Here is a 21,465-nt window from a genome sequence, read left to right as displayed (position 1 = left end):
AAACCATTAATCAGAAGATCTGTAGCTCACACATGTGAAAGCAAAGCATCCGTTTTTGTTTTTTGGTGATTTTACATTTACGGCATTTAGCAGACGCTCTTATCCAGATTTTTATTTTGTGTCTGTGTGTAGTTCAAAAAAGTGATCCAGAAGAAAGAATTCACACTATTTTCAGTTTCTTTTTTTTAATTGAAAGCCAAGAATTAGGTAAAGTTTACCCTTTGGGTGCAGAAGCATACATGTTGTAGAATTAACCATTTAAAGGGATGATTTAACATTTTAGTCTGTAATTATTTGTCTTTTTATTTATCTTTGTTAAATAGAAAGAACTTAATCCTAAAATGTTTAAAAATCCCTTCTAGATTATGTTCCCATTCTTGAGCCTTCCGTATTAGGACAGGGAGCAGCTGCATCGTGCAAACGGCAACCTTCTAGTCTTTCAACACATCAGTTTTTGTAGAAGTGAAGACACTTCCTCAAATGCCTGAACACAGTCCAAGATGTTTCCAATCTCTTTTCCTTCAAAATATCTGGATCGTAAAAAGGTGTTATTGGGCGTTGTTCAGAAATGTGAACGATCACATCGGACTACACCAGAAACTCGTGTGGATGAATGTTGTTTTGTTGGCAGTGAGAGGAGACTTTTATATCATTATTTCATAGTTTCATGATTACATCTTAGATGTTGGCCAGTCTGTATATAAAATATACATAGAAAAACTAGAAAGGGTTTTCATTTCCTTGGCCATTTCCTACACTGTACATCTGTACACAGCTCATATTTGTTTCAAATGTTAAAAAGTCTTTTTTCCCCAAAACTCTCAATAAATTAGGAAGTAAAATACATTTTTAACAGAAAAGCTGAATACAGCCTTGTAAGAGGTCATTAGAAAGGTACAATGTTAAGATGGTTGCTTAAAGGTGCAATATGTAGCATTTTCTGTTTTTTGCTCGCCAGCTCAATCATCTGCTCCCTGCAGGTGACCAGGCCTCCAGAGACCGGACCAGTCAACACTGCACACCAACATGTAGGAAAATCATATTATTAGTCTTTTACACTTTTAAGGAAAATGCCACATATTGCACAATTCATTTTAGGCTTCCTATTCATTCTGTAATCTTAAATAAAAGAGGCACACAATACATTCATGCATGTGCATACATGCGCGCACGCACACAACCACACACACACACACACAACCACACACAAACACACACACAACCACTCACTCACCACTCAACCGACATCTACACAACCACTTTGCATTGTCAAGTCCCTGGTTTGGCAATTGCTGATTTGTTTTTTCAAGTGAGCTGATAGGAGGATGTAGTGTTCCTCTCTGGCTCTCTCCACCCTCTCCACCACCATCATCAGTGTCCACAGCTTCATCACATCACGTCTGCTCGTTTGTCTCGCACTTTGTTTCGTAGTTTCGTCCGAGCTTTGAAGGCAGCAGAGTTGTAAAGATGCTGCAAAATCAATTCCACATACGTAGATACATTTACACACTTAAAACAAATCACATACATATTCAGATATTCAAACAATCACACACTCGGAGATCTTCTGCGATTAACAGGTTACTACGCCACCTGTCATCCATCACTTAGCTGACTCAGTCAGTCAGTTTATTATCATGTAGCCTGTGGGCCACTATAACAGACCAAACTGTACTAGATCATTCCGTAGGCAAAAGGGCCAAGATTACCCTCTCTGTACGGGAGATCTTGCTGGCTTTAACAGAAGAGTCTATGATGAGAGGTGCACCAAGTCCAAAAATCTCTCTCAGCAGCGGATTAAACTACAAACACAAACACACACACATTAACAGTACTACCAAAGCAGACATTTGAATTTGAAAGTCTCAGCAATATCACTATATTAGAAACAGTTTGGATACACAGTATGTATTGTTTTTCTGATGGAACAGGAGGCATGTGTGCTGCGTCACACAAGTCTAGGAGCACGCTGCTGGGGTTTGGAAAACGCGTGTGGTGGGTGTTCACACCTGTAATCGTGCAGATCTCTCACCTGTAGGTGGTGGCTCACCCCCGACTCCAGCACCTCTTTAAAGGCATAATAAATCCGCCGCCGCATCCAACCGTCAATGTAGATCACCTCAACCCCAAAACGGATTTTCTCTTCAGAGAAATCCTCATTCTGCACGCAAACACAAAGGTAGACGGGGAGAGAGGATGAATAATAATCAAGTATGCAGAGGTTTCTTAGCAACAGTGGCTTTAGAAAAACACACTAGCACACAACTTTAATTAGTTTTGCACCAACTGCTGTTCACAAGACAGAAAAATGGAAAATGGAAGCGAGAGATTTAAAGCGGATAGGCAGACAGACAGACTGACTATGAGACAGATGGATATTCATGTCTCCTAGCAACAATGCCTGAAAACGTCCGACACTAACAGTTTTTGCACTAACTGCAATCCACAAACAAGAATAATTAAGTAAACAAAAAATGAGGCAAAACAGGGTAGATGCCAAACCAATGAAAGAAGACATGATGATATGCTCTAATAAACTAGATTCATTGAAGTTCTCACATATGCAGAGCAGTAAGTTCTGAAATACATTTTTTTTGCTGAGGGTACATTTAAAATCGTGTGTGTAGAGAATGAGAATGAAATTATATTTATATGTCTTATAAACAAAATTAAGTACAATCCATTAGATTAAAGCCATTAGATTATATATTTGACTGGTAATGTACCAATAAAAAAGAAATGAAAGAATCGAAGCCCATAGCCTCCTACAAGCTTAACAGAAATCCAGGTGTAGAAACATGCATTTGTCCACGATGGTGTGAAGGTATCCACCCACTGACACCATGGCTGTCTAACTGAGGGAGAAAACCATAGGGGTCCGAAACTTGCCACATGGTTTATACCGGGGACCAACGCCCTCAACACTGCAGACAAAACGAAGACTGCCACCAACATGCTAGGGGTGTCACGGCCATTGCAGATTAGAGAATGTTTGCGTTGCTTCTTGCTGCTTTAGTTCTGTTTACAGGTCGTCCAGAAGATGGCGCTATGACAAAAATAACGACTGATTGGCTTGTCCTGTGACTTCTCAATTAGGGCTGAGATTGGTCGACGGTTCATCAGCGACCGAAAAAAAGGCTTGCCTCCAGTATTATGTTTATATATTATATATATATTTTCGGTCGCTGATGAACCGTCGACCAATCTCAGCCCTAATTGAGAAGTCACAGGACAAGCCAATCAGTCGTTATTCAAATATATATATAAAAAAACATAATACTAGAGGCAAGCCTTTTTTTCGGTCGCTGATGAACCGTCGACCAATCTCAGCCCTAATTGAGAAGTCACAGGACAATTAGTGCTGTCAATTCCAGGTGCCGCGATTAAAAGTCCTCACCAGGATTTTGCTCAGGCTTCCTGGATTGTGTTGATTCCACTAATTTTACCTGGATTGCTAATTAGAAAATTTTGCAAGCTTGAGCAAAATCCTGATGAGGACTTTTGACTTTTAATCGCGGCACCTGGAATTGACAGCACTAATATAATATTAGTGCTGTCAATTCCAGGTGCCGCGATTAAAAGTCCTCACCAGGATTTTGCTCAAGCTTGCTAAATTTTATATATAATTCCGTATATTATAAATATTAGTTAATATATAATATACAAGTTAATATGCTGAAAAACTCTTCATTTTATGCTGCTTCCCTGTCTAGTGAGCCATCTTACTAGGGTTGTAACAGCAGGTCATGGGGTCATGGGTCAGGGCTCACCTCGATGTAATGCAGAACCTCACGGAAGATGGAGCGCTGCTTGCGGCGGTCGTTTTTGGCCCGGTGTTTGTTGCCGTCCGTCGCCAAGCTCTTCAGACTCTCGCAGAGTGCGTCACAGTCCTCACATTCAAACTCCTGCAAGCAAACGAACCCCAAGTTACGCTCACGCACAAGAATTTTAAAACGAACCCCAAGTTACGCTCACGCACAAGCACTTTAAACTAACCTCAAGTTACGCTCGCACACAAGCACTTTAAAACGAACCCCAAGTTACGCTCGCACACAAGCACTTTAAAACTAACCCCAAGTTACGCTCGCACACATGCACTTTAAAAACGGTTGTCAAAGTGTCAAAGTGTTTCGTGCTCACATTTTGTGAGAGAAATCAGTTTGAACATTGCTCAATTGTCTCACTTGGTCAATGTCTCTTGCCAGTTCGTAGAGAAGAGCGATGGTCTCTCCTACTGCGATCCTGAAGTTCACGTCACTGCTCTCCAAGCAGGCCTGCAGCCTGGGCAAGTGACTGGGCAGGGGGAGGAGGCACAGGGGCAGATGGGCGGGGCAAACAGACAGCCAGAGAGGGACAGTACAAAAGAATAAAATGTTTTTATGGGGGGTTTTTAATGTTGGGGTGATAGTGTTGTATATACTGTATACTGTACGGAATACACATGTACAGTGAGAGATGTACAGCTTAAACTTCTGGACAGAATTTGTGTGCAACAGTCCCTGTGAGACACTCACTTGCTGACTATGCTGTCGATGCGAGAGGCGGGGCACAGAGTGCAGAGCAGAGCCCAGGCCTGTAGGGCGGCGCTGTGGAGGGCAGGCATTCCAGCTTTAACAGAGGGCAAGTTACCATCAGCCAGCGGATACGCACCTACAAACACACTCTCCAAATGCCCCATACACTTCAACAAGTCCTGAGGGACAAAACATGAAAGATTTGTTTTAAAGATGCTTCTTATACACACATTTTTACGTAGCTAACGGTGATGTGGTGAAGTCATTAATATTTACCTCAGCGTCATCTGATGCAGAAATGTAGCAGCACATTCCCAAGGCTCGAGCACACTAGAAAAAAACAAAAGCAACAAAACAAACCACAGTGCTGTTTACTTTGAGATGACTCAAGTTGGCGATACATGAATTAAAGTCATGACGACAGACTCAAGCATGTTAAAGTTTCGGGGCGCCACTCACACTCTGACGTGCTGACAGACTGGCACAGCTGTCAGTCAAGATGCCGCTCAGAATGGGGCGGAGCACACTGAAGACCTCCTGTCCTTCAGCTCCACCCCCCAGCTGAACACACAGGAGCACACACAGGGTGGCTGCGTTGGCCTGTTCCTCCCCCCCACCTGCAGAGCCACAGAGGGAGAGAGAGAAACAGAGATGAGGACATACACTCGTGTAAAAAAAAAAACCTCACCTCTGTGCCGTTTCTTCTGACTCCAAGCGCTATGCTATCAACCAAACCACAACATGGTCCTAGTGCCCACCTTTTTTCAGGCTCCGCTCCAGGCAGTCGGTGATAGTGAGGCGCCTCTCCAGCAGGAAGTCATAGAGCACTCTGGAGGAGAAGGCCAGGCGCAGGCTTTCCAGTGCCGCCACACGCGTCTTCACACTGCCAGAGGGAGAGCCTGCTTTACTCTTACGGCACTTTAACTTGAGGAGAAAACTGTTTAAAAGAACATGTGTGTGTGCGCGCTCATGGGTCACCTCTTGTCCATCAGGTTGTCAATACACTGCCTCAGTTTGTCCTCCGTCTCCTCCTGAGCAGTCTGTTCATCTACTAACTCTCCTGCTCAAAACACAAGATTGCTACTGAGTTCTTGGGAACAAAACTCACTTCTTAGTACTTTCCCCCAGGACACCTGACTAATTCTATTTAGCTTCCTGTTGATGTGTCTGAGTTGCCCACTGTTACACTGCCCCAGAGAAAAGCACTGTGTGTGTGTGTGTGTGTACCTGTTCCTTCATCCAAAACAGAGGCACTCTCACTGGCACTGCTATAGTGACTGAGGACATCAGATGCCAAATCATCATCACTCGCTCCAGACTCCCCCCTGCCCCCGTTCCTTCCTGAGAGAGAGAGAGAGAGAGAGAGAGAGAGAGAGAGAGAGAGGGAGATAAAAGCTTTAAGATGGAAGTAGAAGAAAAATTAAATGAAGAGGCAGCAAAGGTCCCTGATGATTGATGACCGCATGTTACCACGCCTACAATGTCACAATAACACGCTCATCTTACTCCACCTGCTGCTACAACAGACCTGCTGCCTTCTGCTTGACTTCGTGAGCTTCCAGCAGAAGCATGTTTCATTTAACATGTACGAAAAAAGTCCAATGCTGTGGATTAAAAACAACACTCAAACAGCAGGAAACAAGTCTCCACGTTGAGCTCTTTGGATTCAGCTCGGGTCACGACCTATTTGACAACAGCCACAGACAAACAAACGTGTTCACCCTAATCCTGACAATAATCAATAAGCAACCAGTAGCATTCACATAAATTCCCTGTCCTAGTGCTAACACCTAATCGGAATTTAATATATATCAATCAATATATATGGAATTATATATATACACATCTTCATGATAGGCTTCACTTCATTTGCACCGCCAGCCATAATGCGCACTCTTCTCCACCTAGAACTACATCCCATGTCCCTGCTCAGGTCAGAACAAGGCAACACCACCCACATCACCATTCAATTTAACCCCAGATGCTCCAGAACGAAGAGGTGGTGCCTGGCACATTGGCCGCAAGCATGGCGCAACGCACTCAATCCCACGCACACACTCGCACGCATAAACAAATCACAGACCTCTCCAACCCCGAGCGCCCTGTCCACTGTGTCTGCCCAGACACGGAGCTCCAACACGGGGCAAAGTTCAAGAACAACACCCCCAGCTGTAGCACCAAACACACAATGGGCTAACTGTTCACCCACGGGAGGCCTTTTCATTCACAACAGAAGAGACAGATTTCAACAAAATATGAAATAACAGCACAATGAAATAGTGAAAGGGGGTGGGGGCGGGAATTACATCTGAGGTACAATCAAGCTTTTGACAGAGTCTCGCCTGTAGTTATTGACCAGTGCTGAATTTCAGTTTCTATGGTTACAAATTCGGGGTGGCTTTCTCTAGCCTGCACCGTGTTCGATATCAAATCTGAAGATGCTGTAGAAAGCTTATTTTAATGTGTATCTTCAAAGCAAATGTATGTGGGCTTGTCAGGTACTGATATCTAGAGGCTGAAGGAGTTTGCCAGAAAAGGATAACCTCAAAAAAAAGTGTTTGAAGAAACCGGCGCTAAAGTAAAGAACAAACCCTTAAACATTTGTTCCACGACACAATCCAAAAAACATCCAACTGGTGACACACACATGCATCACGATGTCAAAGGAAATAAAGAAAACATCAGTCTGATCAGGTCTGAGAACGTTCTCAGGGTGGAGAAGAGGAGAGCGTAATAGTGCGGTGAAAACAGCAGGGGTTGTGTGGAAATGTAACCGCAGGCATGAACACAAGACACACGACACGCCCGCATGGCGCGGCACATTCCGGAGCCGTCTGGAGCTGCGCTGAGGTTAGTGTCACATGCACGACAAGGTGAATACGTTTGGAACAGTTGGGTAAATGATGTAATGGGAATGAAAGCCAGCGTCCTCAGGGTCAGGACCATGCAGGGTTTAACTGAGCGCAGGACAATAGTCATTGACTCACCTGGTACACGCGACCCAGTTACTGCAGGTGTTTAATTATAACCTTATTATGAATAGTCCCGTTAGTTGAGACTACTCTACAGAACGATGCCCACAAGGGAAGTTACTGACTGAATGAGATAGGTAAGAACCCAGTTTAATAATGAAATTTCGAAGAAGGAAGAGTCTTCCTTTATTACAGCTCATGGTCTGAGTTCATTCAACTCTACGGCGTTTTAAACAATTCAACCGCCGTCTTGCTTCCAGCCGTTTGTAAGGTGTAGGGCAGTAAACAGGAATAAAGAGCTTCTCAAGAGCTTCTGAAGTCAAGAGCAGTGGCCACGGCTACCCACGGCATCAACGCATCGACAGATCTTTAAGAAACATCCATTTTGATTTAATAAACTATGTAAATGATGAAGTGACAGAAGATGATGAAGTGACCAAGTGCACAGTTAAGGGGCGGAGGGCGAGGTGAAGGGGGCGGGAGATGGAGGAGAACTGACATGACTTAGTTCATGTTGGAGGTCATGCTACCTGGACGGGATACTGTGGTCTTGGCCGACAGCTGCAACTGAAGGACTTCCTGTCGAAGCGAGCCTATTGCAAGGCAAAGGAGAATAAGAGAACATTCACGTAAAACACAGATCCAACCTCCACGCTCGGTGGGGGCTTGGGGATGTATAGCATTATAATGCTAAAAGAATTTTTCTTTTTTTTTTTGCTCTTTATAATTCTTGATCAGCAACTTTTTACTCCAAATGAGAGGGCATGGTTATTATATGTCTCATAGATCTGGGATTAGGTAATCCGCAATATACTCATACTCAATAATATACTCAGCTACACTCGTTACAATGATTTCACTGTATTACTATGTCGGGTGAAATGCGAATTCTAATCCATTTGAATAGGTTTGATGAATGTGTGCAGTTATCTCCCTAGACTCATTAATTCAATTTAAAAAACTTGCTTTTACAGATAATCCACACAATGATCCATAGAGAAGAGCTGCATCTTTGCTACATCATCTTAATAATTAGTCAGTAACCTGTAGGTTATTTTCCATAACTGGTCATACTGAGAGGTGTAAAGCTCATGTTAAACAATGTAAAAACCGTGCACTATACGATTAGTCATTTTGATGTTAGTCATGCAGTTGCATCTGTTAGCTAGCTACTGTGATAACATGTTCCTTAATTCACAAAAAAAAAACATCCTTCTGAAGTGTAAACAATGATGGCATCTTGTAGTTTTGTAAACTGACGTGCTTTTTTTCGAACTCTCCAAATTTGCTCCATTGAAACAACAATTAGGGCGCAATCTAAAGTTACACCTAAAAAGTGCAGTTATTTTAAACTAACTTATATTTCAGTTGATGCAAAGATCTTACATTTTACACTTTGGCAAATTTCCATTAAAGTTTCATGAGCACAAACTCATGTGCTGAGCATCCAACAGAAAGATCACCCCCTAATAAACGTTTTCTCCATCAAACAAATGCAACATAACTCTTGAGCCCAGCTGGGCAAAAGTTGAATTGTGAATACTGACACTATTACAGAGAATGTCTGCTCATCTGAATTTTGATAGTGCTTCAAAGTTTTATTTCACACACTATGTTATGTGCGTATATTACACACGTATTAGCAAAACATTGTGTTGATTTGTGCCTAGGGTCTAAGTTGTTTATTATGTATGTCAGAGCTATTGAACATGTTCAATTAATTACTCAATTACTAGTTATCTACTCAAATATCAACAAAAAAATTAATAAATGTTCTTCCAGTCTCCCCTTAGCTATTTTTAAAAATAAACTTACCAAGTAGTTTATTTGTTGGTTAAACGTGCAGCTACTGTAACCAAACCACCTGACTAAGACTTTCTAAAAATACTCTGCATGTTAGTTAGCTATTCATTTTGCCTTCCAGATCACAAGGCGGTCAAACTGGGGCGCCAGTGTCCCCAATGCCAGCAAATATATGTAAACATAAAATTAGAAATAAATGGAGATTGATGCTGTTAGAATGTATTTGCTAACTTACTACTGTAGATATCCAAGATGCCCAATACGTTTTCCAATTTGGCAACGCAGTTTACCAACACGTGAGCTAGCTAACTATAGCGTTATTTTGCAAATGAATGAAACAAATGATAAGACAACTCATCTGGAGCATAATTTACTTTTTTCTTTTACATATTCGAAAAATAAAGCTGAGTAGCAGCTTACTAGCAAGTGAACAAAATTAAAACGTGAATAACCATCTAGTGAACTCTGCGTTTTGCCTTATTGGCTTTTCAAGACTATTTTAGGCTGCATTACTAAAGATCACCATGTCATTCATTCCCTAGCCAGCCAGTCACAGTCTCTGTATGAGATATACTGATATCTCAGTTATGTACTTATATACCGGTCCAGGGGTAAACTCACCCAGTCACGGTCTCTGTGTGAAATAGATTATATATATATATATATATATATATATATATATATATATATATATATATATATATATATATATATATATATATATATGTGTGTGTGTGTGTGTACTTATATACCCCTCCTGGCCCTGGGGTAAACTCACCCTTGCTCGGGTGGCCACTGCGGTCGCCACGTTTTCCTCTTTTGCCCCGTGGCATGTCTGCCGATCCCGAAACAGACACGGCAGATCACAGCAGGATCCCTTTTATGGCCTTCCCACTAACTGTAAAACAAAATAACAAACAACCTCCGCCTAACAGTCAACAAACTGTCAGTTAAACAAAAACAAACTCCGAGGAGAGTGGAGCAGCAGGTCGCTATCTGTCCTCCCGCAGTCTTGCAACTGTCCCGACTTCAACACCACGTTTTGGCACCATTAAATTTCTGCGTGGTCTCCCACGCCAAAAAATGCTAAACTTGGCGGGTTTCTTTCTCTTTTTAGGGTGTATTATCTATGCTTGTCTCCAGGTAAGCGATATCTAATGCCGGGTTGAGATGGTAGATATTTTTCGAAACGTTTAGGACGGATAAATGTGCACGTTGTAACTGCAGATTCCACCATCTTCTCCTCAGTAACCGCTTTCCGCACCGGCTCCTCCTCTCAGAACACGCCTCGCGGACAGATTGTGGGTAATGGCGTTTCCTTCAGACGCACGTACGAGAAGGAATTGTGTGACGAACTACAACTCCCACAATTCCGAGCAACAATCAGCTGTTTGAAAATGTTTGGGTTATGACGTCGGCTTCAAAAACAATACGTTTACTACGCTCAGCGTCGCTTGTACAGTTATTTTAATTTTATTAACACTACTCACGAATAATACGTTAGCTGATCGATGGGTAATTCCTGTCCCATCTCCTTCATAAAACCTTTTTGAAAGTTATTTTACTTTCCATCGTCTGAGTGACAATAACCGTACACGTGACAGACTGAAAACACGTGTTTTCAGAAAAAAGATATTCTACTATGTATGCCAATTACGTTCTATGTAACCTACACAGAACTTGATTTACAGCGATACGGACACTCACTAGGGTAATTAATTTTAGTCTGTGGCTCAGGCAGAGCTATTTAACTAATACTTCAGTTTAATTAGCAATACATGTTTACCAATGTTCCGTAAATGCTGAGGATTATCCCCACAACGTGACGTACACGCCGAGTGCAAAGACACCATCCAAACACCATCCGAGTTCTTGTGGAGGTGGGGGCTGAATACGACTGATCATAGGGTTTACACCAAGAAACAACCATGCCAGTTCGTGACGTCTGAAATTACAACGTGGAAGCTCAATAAACGTTCAGGTTTCAGTCTTCTGCAACATCTGCAGTTTATTGCAGTCTACTGTGTTACTGATTCCTTTTACTTTGAAGCCACTGCGATTTTTAAAAACCAAATTGTCAATAACCCATGCACACCCCAACTTCTCAAATGCTGGTTTTGATTTTAGACTTATGGAATGTTACATTATTTACATGTAGATGAATTACCAGAATCAAATCGGTTTCAGTGTCACAGTGTGAAAGACACACAAAACATAATTAAATTACAAATTTGAGAATATTAATACTTTATTATAATGTTATTAATATCCTAATGTATAAATATACTAAGATTAATTCTAACAGCAGGACAAACTGTTATATTTTTACTATATATTTGGGCCCATCAGTTTGGGTTCACAGTTTAGGGTAACAGAGGATTTGCAGAAGTGGGGGGTACAGAACCATGAGGACTAAATATACACACAAAGCATTCAGAATTAAGGTGGTCAACATTCTATCAATACTGGGAAAATATGTGTCAGTGTTACATATAAACTATATTTTGACAGAAGATGAATGTCACATATATAAAACTATGTAATCTAATGTACTGCAGACACTTTACAATTATAAGAACAAAAGGCACTTCCAGCTTGTTACAGCCTAGGTTTTCAGGCAAATTGCTGATATTATTTAGTAAATGTTATGGTCTTGTTAATTCAGTACAAACCTAACTAGTGGTTGATCCCTGGACTACATAAATGAACTGCAGGACAACTGGAGAGTGTCCTTCAAAACAGATGTGCTGTTCACACATGTATACAGAGTCTTACATCAGCATGTACAAATATAACCATGTGCAAACGAACCAGAACAAATATAACATGACCAACAGTAGTAATTTTGATGCATGTGATGACATGGTGTGCGTCATGGAATTTAAAGTGGAGCAAATCACTCCCTCACACAAACTATATAAATACACAATATATTTATGAGTTTATCTTTTGGAATGTATAGATTTGACATACATACTCTAGAGGAGTTCCATACCCATGGTCACAACAGAGTGTGTTTGTGTGTGTTTAATGTCGCGTCATGCATTCTCTGGTTTGTACTCTCAAATTAGAAATTACTTTACCCCAGCAGTCCAGCAAGTTCAAGTGCTAAATGCTGTCAGACTGGTTGGAACCTGATCACAGATAGGCATATTAGCCAATGTGTTGTCTAATGAGATAAGATGGTTTGGGAAGTCAATGTTCGCTCTAACGACCAGTGTAATAGTTTGTGGGCACAAACGGCATTTTGCTGATCACTGCTGGTACAAGCTTCTTTCTGACCTCCACCTGAATGGGTGTGCCCAGTTTGCTAAAGCTTGCCTCCACATAACCCATGGCAACATTTTGCTTCAGGCAGGGGGAAGGGCAACCACTGGTGACCTCACCTGTAAAGGAGGAAGTAAAGAGATCGGAATAAGCCAGACTGTGGAATAATGCACAAGGTTATAACGCCACGGTTCTCAAATCTGAAAGCTAAATGCATGAATCTGTACACACCTGTTCAATCAGCATCCTGTATGTTCAATAATTTAGAGTTATGCATGCAAATAGATAATTGTGCATGTTACCTATAACTCTGCCGTCAGGACTGAGTATAGGTGCATGCTGTCTGACGGGGGGGCCCGTGGAGATCAGTCCCACTCTCTTCCGCTGAGTCTTGGCTTTAATTTGGGGGACAATAATCTCCGCCCCAGGGAAATCCTTCGCCTGTCGACGACGCTTACCTACAGGCACCCACATCCTAACTTTTACAGGAGCAGACTCAAAGAAACTACATGCTACACTACACACAGGGGCTCGATTAGAAACGCACAGTGACGTTTACGCCGACAAACCTATAGTCCAGATGAGACTTGCTTCAACAGGTGTCGTCGTTTCATCGATGTCATTGCCATAGAGACAAAGCCCTGCCTCCAGTCTGAGGCTGTCTCTGGCACCGAGTCCTGCCAGTTTCACCTCACTGTTGGCTAGCAGCTTCTCCACCAACACAACCACACTCCCAGGAGGAACCGAGATCTGAGACAGGAAGATTGTTTTATAGCCAACATGGTTATGCACACAACAATCAAATTAAACAGTGAGTCGCAGTTTAACGTGATGCATTTCTGAGTGAAACATGATAATGGGGCAGGGAAAATGGTTGTCAGGACTTCATTTTCCCCATCAGCGCTTGACTGGATTCTGAGAACCAGAGATTTCCAAACCAGCATGAAATCATATCTGTTAGCCAGCACTCTATCAGGAAGATTTACTCCCCAGTAACACTACCCCCACCTACTGGAGGAAAGAGACAATGCACTGGTTTTCCTCATAGGAAGAGGACTGCAATGACAACGTGCATTCTCACACAAGCATACCTCAACACCATCCTCCCCAGTGTATCCGCAGCGAGTGACCCTACAGCCCTGGATGCCGAACACTGAAGTGAGAACACTATTCATAAAGGTCAGCTTGTGGAGGTCATCACACACCCCCTCCTGCAGCACCCGCGCCATCGATGGACCTACATGCACACACAGATGAAGCCAAAAAACACACTCATCAAAATATATATACATCTAGCACATGCACCCAGGCCCATGATTGCCTATAATAAACGATTTAATGCCAACAGAACTGCACCTGAAACCACTCTCTCTCTCTCTTTTACTCTCTCTCTTTTTCACACATACCCATAGTCAAGCATAGTGTGTGACAGCAAAATCTCACCCTGCAGGGCAATCAGACTCTCCTCCAAATGCTCCAAGTCAACATCATGTCCTGCTGCTTTAAACTCCTGAAGTTTGGCCTACAAATTAACCCACAAGAAAACAAAAAAAGTGAAATAAAAACACCTAACAGTTTTTGAACTTTTCAATGAGTGATTTGCAAAGTTGTTTGCTGTGGTCCTTAGAGGACCTCTAGTGGACTACAACCAGGATTCAGACTCAAAATCTACCATCTACCATGAATATTACACATACAAGAATGTTTTGGTGAATACACAAGTAAGAAACTCCATGCACAGTGACATACTGGTCTATTAACAACACAGTACACAGAACAGAGAAACCTAAAAATTAATACTGAATATGTGCATTCAGGCAAGGTTTGATGGACAGAGTCCCTCATGATGAACAGGAGTAGGGAGAAGGCTCTTTCTAATATCTTCAGCCATCTCTACAGTCGTGTATCTGCATCATCGTGCCTGCTGCTTGACTTCCTACACGTAGACAGACTCAAAATTGTTCACGAGGTTGAATGTGGTTATGTCATCTACAAACTTTATGATCTTCATAGGCAGTTCTTTGGGGGTGCAGTTGTATGTTAAAGATGAAAAAGTGAAAGGGTGAGAGAGCATAGCCTTGAGGTACGCCCATGCAGATGGCCCGAGGGTCTGATGTGTTTCACCCAGTCATTCCAGCTGTCTCATATCTGTCAGGATATCTGTGAGACACTGACAGATAGGATGTGGCACAGACAGCTGGGTTGCCGAATCTCTGGGACCATGGTGTTAAAAGCCAAGATAAGATAAGGTCCACAAAGACGACGCTTGCATGGAGGCCTGGATGTCGAAATGCTTTACTATGAAGTGTAGTAATTGAGTGGGGCAATAACAGTTGGCTCTGTTAACAAACTACAGGGTTTTTCAACAAATTTGAACTTGAAAAAGAAGAAGCAGTTTCATTCAGAAACACATATCACACACTGATCTATTTAATGTAAGAGGAAAAAATGTAAACTTTTTCGGAGTGTATTATTTTTTATATGTTTGCACCTTCCTTCATTCCTCAAAGTAAGTAGTTGATTTCAGAAGGATTATTGATCTCACCACAATGAAAATCATTCTGATCTTAACTCTCAACATTTCAGTGTCTCACCTGCATATGGGCGGAGTCTTTGTCTGAACAGCCAGCATTGGACACCACATACAGATAACCCTGATCAGTCTTAGTCACTATCAGGTCATCCATAATTCCTCCTTTTGCATTGGTGAACAACGAGAGAGTGCCCTAGAGACAGTCAGGATGCCAGCACTCATTTCAGGTACATTTGTATATTTAAAATTATAAAAAGTCCCATAAGTCCCATGATTTCATACTAATTCACATTTCTAGGCCAAATATTATTTCATCACACACCTTACTACAAATTCATTCAACAAATATCTTTATTTGAATGTGACACCCAATTTATATTTAGTTTTAAATGATAAAATATATGTATTTAAGACCTTGATATGCCTTTTTGCAATTTTAAATTCTGTGGATCCAATCAGTTAATCAGTTTATTTAATACCAATGGCGATAATTTAACATGCTGTGATATTTGTTTTAATTCATAAGTCTATGGCTTCCTGGCCAAGTTAACCTGTTATAAACCTGCATTGTAAAATATGTTCATTTTATCTTTCACATAAACTGAACTTGCACATGCTCTATGTAGCATAAAGAATGTTTATGTTTATTTACTCTTTTGGACATGTAATTTGGATTTGACGCTATTTAATTCATATTAGACCCATGCAGATAATAACTCAAAATTACATACAATTACACAATTATCCATAATTTTGTGTAGGTGTGGGTGTGATCGTTTGTCACCTGATTGTCGTTCAGCTCTGCAATGTCTCCAACAATCAAAGACTCAATGAACTTTACTCTGTCTTTTCCATAGACTTTGGTCTGGAGACAAGAAGGCACTTGAAAAATACACAGATCACACATAGTACCTACAAGCCCAAATCTCACAAATGACTACTAGAAATGACAACTACATACAACACACAGTCTCATATATACACACACACACACACACACACACACACACACACACACACACACACACACACACACACACACACACACACACACACACACACACACACACACACACACACACACACACACACCTGGAGCATGTGGCTGACATCGAAGGCGGAGCAGTGCTGACGTGTGTGGAAGTGTGAGCTGATATGACTCTCTTTGTATTGCACAGGCATGCTCCAACCAGCAAACTCCACCATCCTGCCTCCCTGTGCGATGTGGAAGTCATGGAGAGGAGTCCGCTTCAGAGATGCCTGCGCAGACCGCAGCAGGGGGAGAAAGAGAGAAAAACAGATATGTACCACATACAGAGTTACTACACAGCATACAGAACCTTGAGAATTTAGGTTAAGAGTGATAATAAATAATAAAATATAGATAGTGTAAAATAAAGACAAGCTGACATTTTTTATCTGCTTCTCTCGTTTGGCAGTCCACTTAATGTTTATGCTGTAATAAGTGAGTCATTAAATTTCAACATCTTTAATACCTCTCTCACACACACACGTGCGCACAGCCAGTGTGAAGAGCCACTAAACCAGCTTTTCAGAGACTGGTAAACTGATCTTTGGGCCCTGCAACTGGTTGTGATTTACCAACTGGTGTCTCAGCGGCCCAGGTAAAGGGTTCACTGTTTACTAAACGACTGATAGCCACCCATACATTAGGGGTAGAAGTATCAAATATTCAGTTATAAAATGAGGCAGATGCAAGCAAATCAAAGAGTCGCGTGCCCTGCGTACGGTTGAACTCCAATTACGACCTACGCCTCGCGAGACTACGTGAGAGTTCTGCCCGCCTACTTGCCATGAATCGCTCGACGATCCTTTACTGCTGTCTGTGAGGGGCGCATGCGTATAGGCTTTACAATGGTAACAACAAAAAAAAAAAAGGACCAAAACTTCTAAAACCAAGATTTCAGGGTCACACGTTAGACAGAGAACATCGGGTTTCACAAAGCATTATTTGTAGCACATGCAAGGGTTATTTTACTAGTGATGGCGGTTTGTGGCCCATGCGACAGTAAACTTAAATCCATCTTTTCCATCTTTGAGATCTGAAGTGACGACATGCATCACGAGCGGTGTCGAAATCTAGAATAGATTGTTGTGTCTTTTCACTCTTTATAGTTTATCGTTTTTGTTGCTTACACACCTCATACATAGAAAGCCAAACTGAGCACACAACATGTAAATGGAGATACTATCTTTACACACAATGTTCGGGACTCCACCGTCCTTACGACGAGCCCATTCATTGAGGCGGTGGAGGAAGCTGCCTGAACAGGGTGCCAAGGCAACGCGCATGCGCAGTGCACTAGACTACAAAGTCACTAGACGAAAAATAAATGTCTAAAGCCATGTTCAGACTGATCAATCTTGAAAAACAAGTAATGGCTTGCAGCATAGGCGTTTTCAGCATAACTGTTCCAGTATAGTATGCTTGTTCGTGCGCGCATGAGAGAGAAAGTTATTTACAAAATAGAAAACGTCTGGAGCTGCAAGCGATGTGAACGGATGACCGCTCGCGAGCTGTTTAACCGAAGCAAGTCGAGCGGGGGGACAGATGTGTTCGTTATGCATGAATGAGAAATATACCCCAACAGGAAACAAAAGCACAGCTTCTAATACGAGCACGCTGACAGAATGCACATTATTTTTCAGCTGTTATTAAAACTCCGTCGCAAGACTTAAAAATAACAGGTGCAAAAGAACGCTACTGTACTATTTTGGCATAAGCACAAGTCGTTATTGGTACAAGTTTTAAAGTATTGCACAAGTTATTATGGAGCCTCTATGTATAATTCAACAGTTAATAATCACCCCTCGCGCTTTTGTGGTCAAACTTTTATGACATATCACTCATGAATCCGTTCCCATACTCCCTCTGTCCCCTCTACCTCCGTTGTCGCGTGCCTCTCCTGTTGCCCTGCTACACCAAGCGATGCAGCTTGAAGTCGTCCACTTAAAACTTGATTTGCGAGACTGTAACGACCGTGAGCGAAGGTTCGAGTCAACATTTTTGCCTCCCGTCCAGTTTCAGATCATACAGCTTTCCAACGAAACCCCCGCGTTGCTCTAGTCTTCACTCCCGTGGACTCCGGTCTTGAAATTCTGCTTTCCCAGCAAAACAAGGGACACTGAAATGCTTGGAATCCTGGGAAATGTAGTTGCAACTGTACTTTACGTCCTCGGTTATAGTCCATGCAGAGCTTGTGTTCATGTCTTGTCGTCTTGTTCTGGAAGACATAAGCTAGTAAAATAAACATTTTACACAAAGTTCAAATGTGCAGAGTGGAAAACGTAGGTATATCCCGCTTTAGAAAGTTGCCTATAGCACCAAGGCTCAAAATGTATTAGCTTAAACTTGTTGGTCCTCGCACACTGAGCTCCACTTGTAGTCTGTTATAGCCTAACTCGATCATAGTTTGGAGAAGAATCTATTAATAGACCTCACACGCCACCAAGCTGCAGCAGCTATTTTGGGTCCGGGAATTTCGGACTGTCCCGGACAGCCGGCTGGTTGTGAGGATACAGGACAAGCAACCGTGACAAGAAAACAGGGCAAAGTTGTATCACAGTCATAGACATTTTATATTATGATTTTTGTAATATACAAAACATTACAGAAACCTATTCACAGAATGATTTAGGATTTTTGCGGCTACCTTGTGAATTTGGGGTAGGCTACTCTTCCGAGATTAAGAACGGGTCTGTTTTTTCCACTGCCGTGCCATCACATCTACCGAATACCCTCCAGAGTTTGACGAGGATGCAGTCGCAAGGTAAGATATAACCCTGCATCTGGGTACCTGAATTAAACCTGGAAATATATTAACAAAGTACTTCATGATAGACCTGTTCAGTTTTGGCTCTGCGCTTTAGAGAAGGACTTGAAGCTCATGGTTCATGACAATTTCAGGGTGCTGCATATAGAGTCGCCTGAAATATTAACCGTCACGGTGCATTTTCCAAAACGAGTTATAATGTTGAAATCATTTAATCCAAATTAGACTCAACAAAGTGATACCGAAGTTATATCGCTTCTCTTCAAATAGTCAATTTTCTGAACTTTTGTTTCAAAAGCTATAGCAACGAAAGAGCATTAAAAAAAATGAACACGGATACCAATTTAAACGTTCTGTAATTTTTAGGTGGAGCTTGACATCATCACGCTTTTAGTAAAGTGGACAGTTCCTCTAAGATGTATGTCACAAGTCCTCCTTTTCCCAAAAGGGTTAGTGTATGTGATCAGAAGGCCTATGTATGTCAAGTATATTTGAACAAGCCATTTAAATAGGATTCATTCTCAAACTAACAGGTTTCAAGAACCCCCCCCCCCCCCCCCACACACACACACACACACACAAAACGCCTCCTGAGCAGGAATACAACCTCTTCCTTCTCCTCCTCCAGGCTTTGTACAAATCAGCGATAAAGACCTAACTGAGATCGAACTGCACTCTGTAGACTCCATCAGCGATCTGCATCGCACACACCCTGAACAGCATGGCAAAGGTACCACATGGTTCATGTTCTTCCATTGTGACTATGTGCTCAAAAACACACCAGAAGTTCCAGGGAGCTCTGTCACAACTACACCAGCTTCATCATTTTGGTTGGTTGATTTATGCTTTCATCTGAATTTTCTTGTCACCAAAGACACCTGCTAATTACCCTCTCAGGTAGCCGACCACCCCGCCCCAGACCGCCGTCCATCAATGGGAAACTTCAAACATTGGATAGACCGGTTGCCTGTCAAACAGGGCATCGAATGAGAACATCCCGTTTGAAACAACTCAGCAGCACGTGCGTCCCCTTTACGTGGCGCTACTCGGTGGCATGTGTGGCTGTAATCCTGGTCCTCATCACTCTCATTCTCATCTTTAGCTTCTTAGGTGAGATAATACCTCCTTTAATTACGAGTAGTATTTCCTATCTAACATATACCTCCTCAATGTTATTAATATGTAATTCAGGCTTCTCTCCATGTACCAAACGTCACCAGTATGGGTCATTAATCCAACCCAACCCAGTCAGCCAGGGTGGATACATTAACTGAACCAGCACTTCACTGGAACAGAAAGGTTCAAGCTTATCTGGTTGAACACAGCCCAAACTGATCTGTAAATGGCATTGTGGTTTTTATACTATGCGCACAACCTCACGGGCTGTTGATAGTAAACAATTATACTAGCACATTAAACTCACAAGCTGATGCATTTTAATTGTCCAGTGGACGGGAATGATATTTGTGTTGCTCCTCTAGTGCAACAGAGCAGAGCTCTACACACTCTGTCTGAGATGGTGAGCCAAAGGCAGGAGACGGCAGAGGAGATCTCCATCCTTGTCCAGGAGCTCCAGGATCTACGTAGAAACCTGACCACATCGCGGGACAGACACTGACTGCACTGTTCTATGAGCCCCAGGCTTACTAAACGATATTTTTTGCTCAGAGATAAGTATGGTTCTAAGCGTCACAACAAAATCAGTGTGTTTTCCGTACATTTGAAAACATACTTTTTAATATGGTGTGACTTCACTACAGAACAAGCCTGCTCATGTATTGTTAATGGAAAAACTGGATATATGTTAAAGACAACCAGAATCTAGTTAAATATATCTACAACAAGTGCACTGGGCCTTTGACAACAAGGAGCAAAAGAGTCTAGACTAGTAGAGATTAAAAAAATTAATTGAGAAAAAGCTTGAAAGCTTTTGAAAAATGACTATAGATTTATTTCTATTTATTTATAGTGTTCAAGACACTGAAGATCACCAAAGACCATCAGAGACCCAGTGTGTTCGAAGCTTGCACACTTGTAGCATGCACAACTACTCACCACTATCCAGAAACATGCATCATTATGAGTACAGATGTGAGTCTAGAAGAGAAACCATACTCCATAATCCGCAAAACATGTCATTGTCATTAACACATTATGGATTAAAAACCGCAGAGGAAAAGCACTTACTCTGTGTTCTCAGAACTACAGATGTACTTTATCATCTTCCTCCTTTGAAATAACAAGGTAAATTCTGACCCCAGAACAATGTGCTGGATTAAACATGTGCCAGGGCTAATAACTGCTTTTAAAATGACTGTACATAGTGTCAAACATGTATATAAGGACTGTTTGGATGAATAGCAAAAAACTGTACTTGGTAAAAAATAATTATAGGGTGTAAAAATCAAGCTCTTTGTGCAGTAGCAGCTTTATTGTAAAAAGTAACCTTCCCAGTCTGGATTAATCAACCACAGATCTGCAGGTTAATTCTGTCATGTTAAAACTAACGGCACACAGAACACAAATCTTGGTGTATTCTGTTGTGTCTCGGAAACTGTAATTAAAAGGTTCTACTGCTGTCC

The 21,465-nt window shown here is 41.8% G+C and overlaps 3 protein-coding genes across 5 annotated transcripts; 1 reads left to right on the top strand and 2 right to left on the bottom strand.

Moving 5' to 3' along the window:
- Nucleotides 1-173: 173 nt before the first annotated feature.
- On the bottom strand, nucleotides 174-10,643 carry ifrd2 (interferon-related developmental regulator 2). Of its 2 annotated transcripts, XM_077003959.1 has the most exons (13): nucleotides 10,068-10,643; nucleotides 8,017-8,079; nucleotides 5,742-5,855; nucleotides 5,493-5,574; nucleotides 5,273-5,397; nucleotides 4,974-5,131; nucleotides 4,791-4,844; nucleotides 4,515-4,693; nucleotides 4,185-4,293; nucleotides 3,771-3,905; nucleotides 2,033-2,161; nucleotides 1,710-1,802; nucleotides 174-1,470 (listed from the first exon to the last, which is right to left on the bottom strand). In XM_077003959.1, exons 1-13 carry the CDS (start codon nucleotides 10,120-10,122, stop codon nucleotides 1,390-1,392), a joined length of 1,377 nt encoding a protein of 458 aa, XP_076860074.1. In that variant the 5' UTR covers nucleotides 10,123-10,643; the 3' UTR covers nucleotides 174-1,389. The 2 variants fall into 2 exon arrangements, with proteins under 2 accessions (XP_076860074.1, XP_076860075.1); XM_077003960.1 differs by lacking the exon at nucleotides 8,017-8,079 and having other exon boundaries at nucleotides 175-1,470; nucleotides 10,068-10,635.
- Nucleotides 10,644-11,323: 680 nt separating this feature from the next.
- amt (aminomethyltransferase) lies at nucleotides 11,324-18,263 on the bottom strand. Of its 2 annotated transcripts, none has more exons than XM_077003954.1 (9): nucleotides 17,313-17,417; nucleotides 16,182-16,349; nucleotides 15,874-15,954; nucleotides 15,151-15,282; nucleotides 14,000-14,078; nucleotides 13,648-13,793; nucleotides 13,126-13,306; nucleotides 12,859-13,014; nucleotides 11,324-12,675 (listed from the first exon to the last, which is right to left on the bottom strand). In XM_077003954.1, the coding sequence occupies exons 1-9, from the start codon at nucleotides 17,400-17,402 to the stop codon at nucleotides 12,497-12,499; spliced, it is 1,212 nt and encodes a 403-aa protein (XP_076860069.1). In that variant the 5' UTR covers nucleotides 17,403-17,417; the 3' UTR covers nucleotides 11,324-12,496. The 2 variants fall into 2 exon arrangements, with proteins under 2 accessions (XP_076860069.1, XP_076860068.1); XM_077003953.1 differs by lacking the exon at nucleotides 17,313-17,417 and adding an exon at nucleotides 17,996-18,263 and having other exon boundaries at nucleotides 11,327-12,675.
- A 309-nt stretch (nucleotides 18,264-18,572) lies between these two features.
- On the top strand, nucleotides 18,573-21,462 carry LOC143513032 (uncharacterized). The gene is made up of 4 exons (XM_077003958.1): nucleotides 18,573-18,880; nucleotides 19,512-19,613; nucleotides 19,781-19,993; nucleotides 20,365-21,462. The coding sequence occupies exons 1-4, from the start codon at nucleotides 18,868-18,870 to the stop codon at nucleotides 20,499-20,501; spliced, it is 465 nt and encodes a 154-aa protein (XP_076860073.1). The 5' UTR covers nucleotides 18,573-18,867; the 3' UTR covers nucleotides 20,502-21,462.
- The last annotated feature ends 3 nt before the right edge of the window (nucleotides 21,463-21,465 follow it).

The sequence above is a fragment of the Brachyhypopomus gauderio genome, chromosome 4, assembly GCF_052324685.1.
Source record: "Brachyhypopomus gauderio isolate BG-103 chromosome 4, BGAUD_0.2, whole genome shotgun sequence".
NCBI lineage: Eukaryota > Metazoa > Chordata > Actinopteri > Gymnotiformes > Hypopomidae > Brachyhypopomus > Brachyhypopomus gauderio.
The sequence above is the reverse complement of the archived record's forward strand: the minus strand, read 5'-3'. Positions and strand labels throughout refer to the sequence as shown.

Excerpts from the sequence above, each read along its gene's own strand:
- ifrd2 (XM_077003959.1), bottom strand. The coding sequence starts at position 10,122 with ATGCCACGGGGCAAAAGAGGAAAACGTGGCGACCGCAGTGGCCACCCG. Across the intron at positions 5,398-5,492 it reads GACAACCTGATGGACAAGAG|TGTGAAGACGCGTGTGGCGG; the intron begins GTGACCCATGAG and ends TCCCTCTGGCAG. Across the intron at positions 4,294-4,514 it reads ATCGACAGCATAGTCAGCAA|TCACTTGCCCAGGCTGCAGG; the intron begins GTGAGTGTCTCA and ends CCCCCTGCCCAG.
- amt (XM_077003953.1), bottom strand. The coding sequence starts at position 18,115 with ATGTTGACTCGAACCTTCGCTCACGGTCGTTACAGTCTCGCAAATCAA. Across the intron at positions 13,794-13,999 it reads GAGTCTGATTGCCCTGCAGG|GTCCATCGATGGCGCGGGTG; the intron begins GTGAGATTTTGC and ends GTGTGCATGTAG. Across the intron at positions 13,015-13,125 it reads AAGTCTCATCTGGACTATAG|GTAAGCGTCGTCGACAGGCG; the intron begins GTTTGTCGGCGT and ends GGGTGCCTGTAG.
- LOC143513032 (XM_077003958.1), top strand. Across the intron at positions 19,614-19,780 it reads CCCTGAACAGCATGGCAAAG|GTAGCCGACCACCCCGCCCC; the intron begins GTACCACATGGT and ends TTACCCTCTCAG. Across the intron at positions 19,994-20,364 it reads TCTCATCTTTAGCTTCTTAG|TGCAACAGAGCAGAGCTCTA; the intron begins GTGAGATAATAC and ends TTGCTCCTCTAG.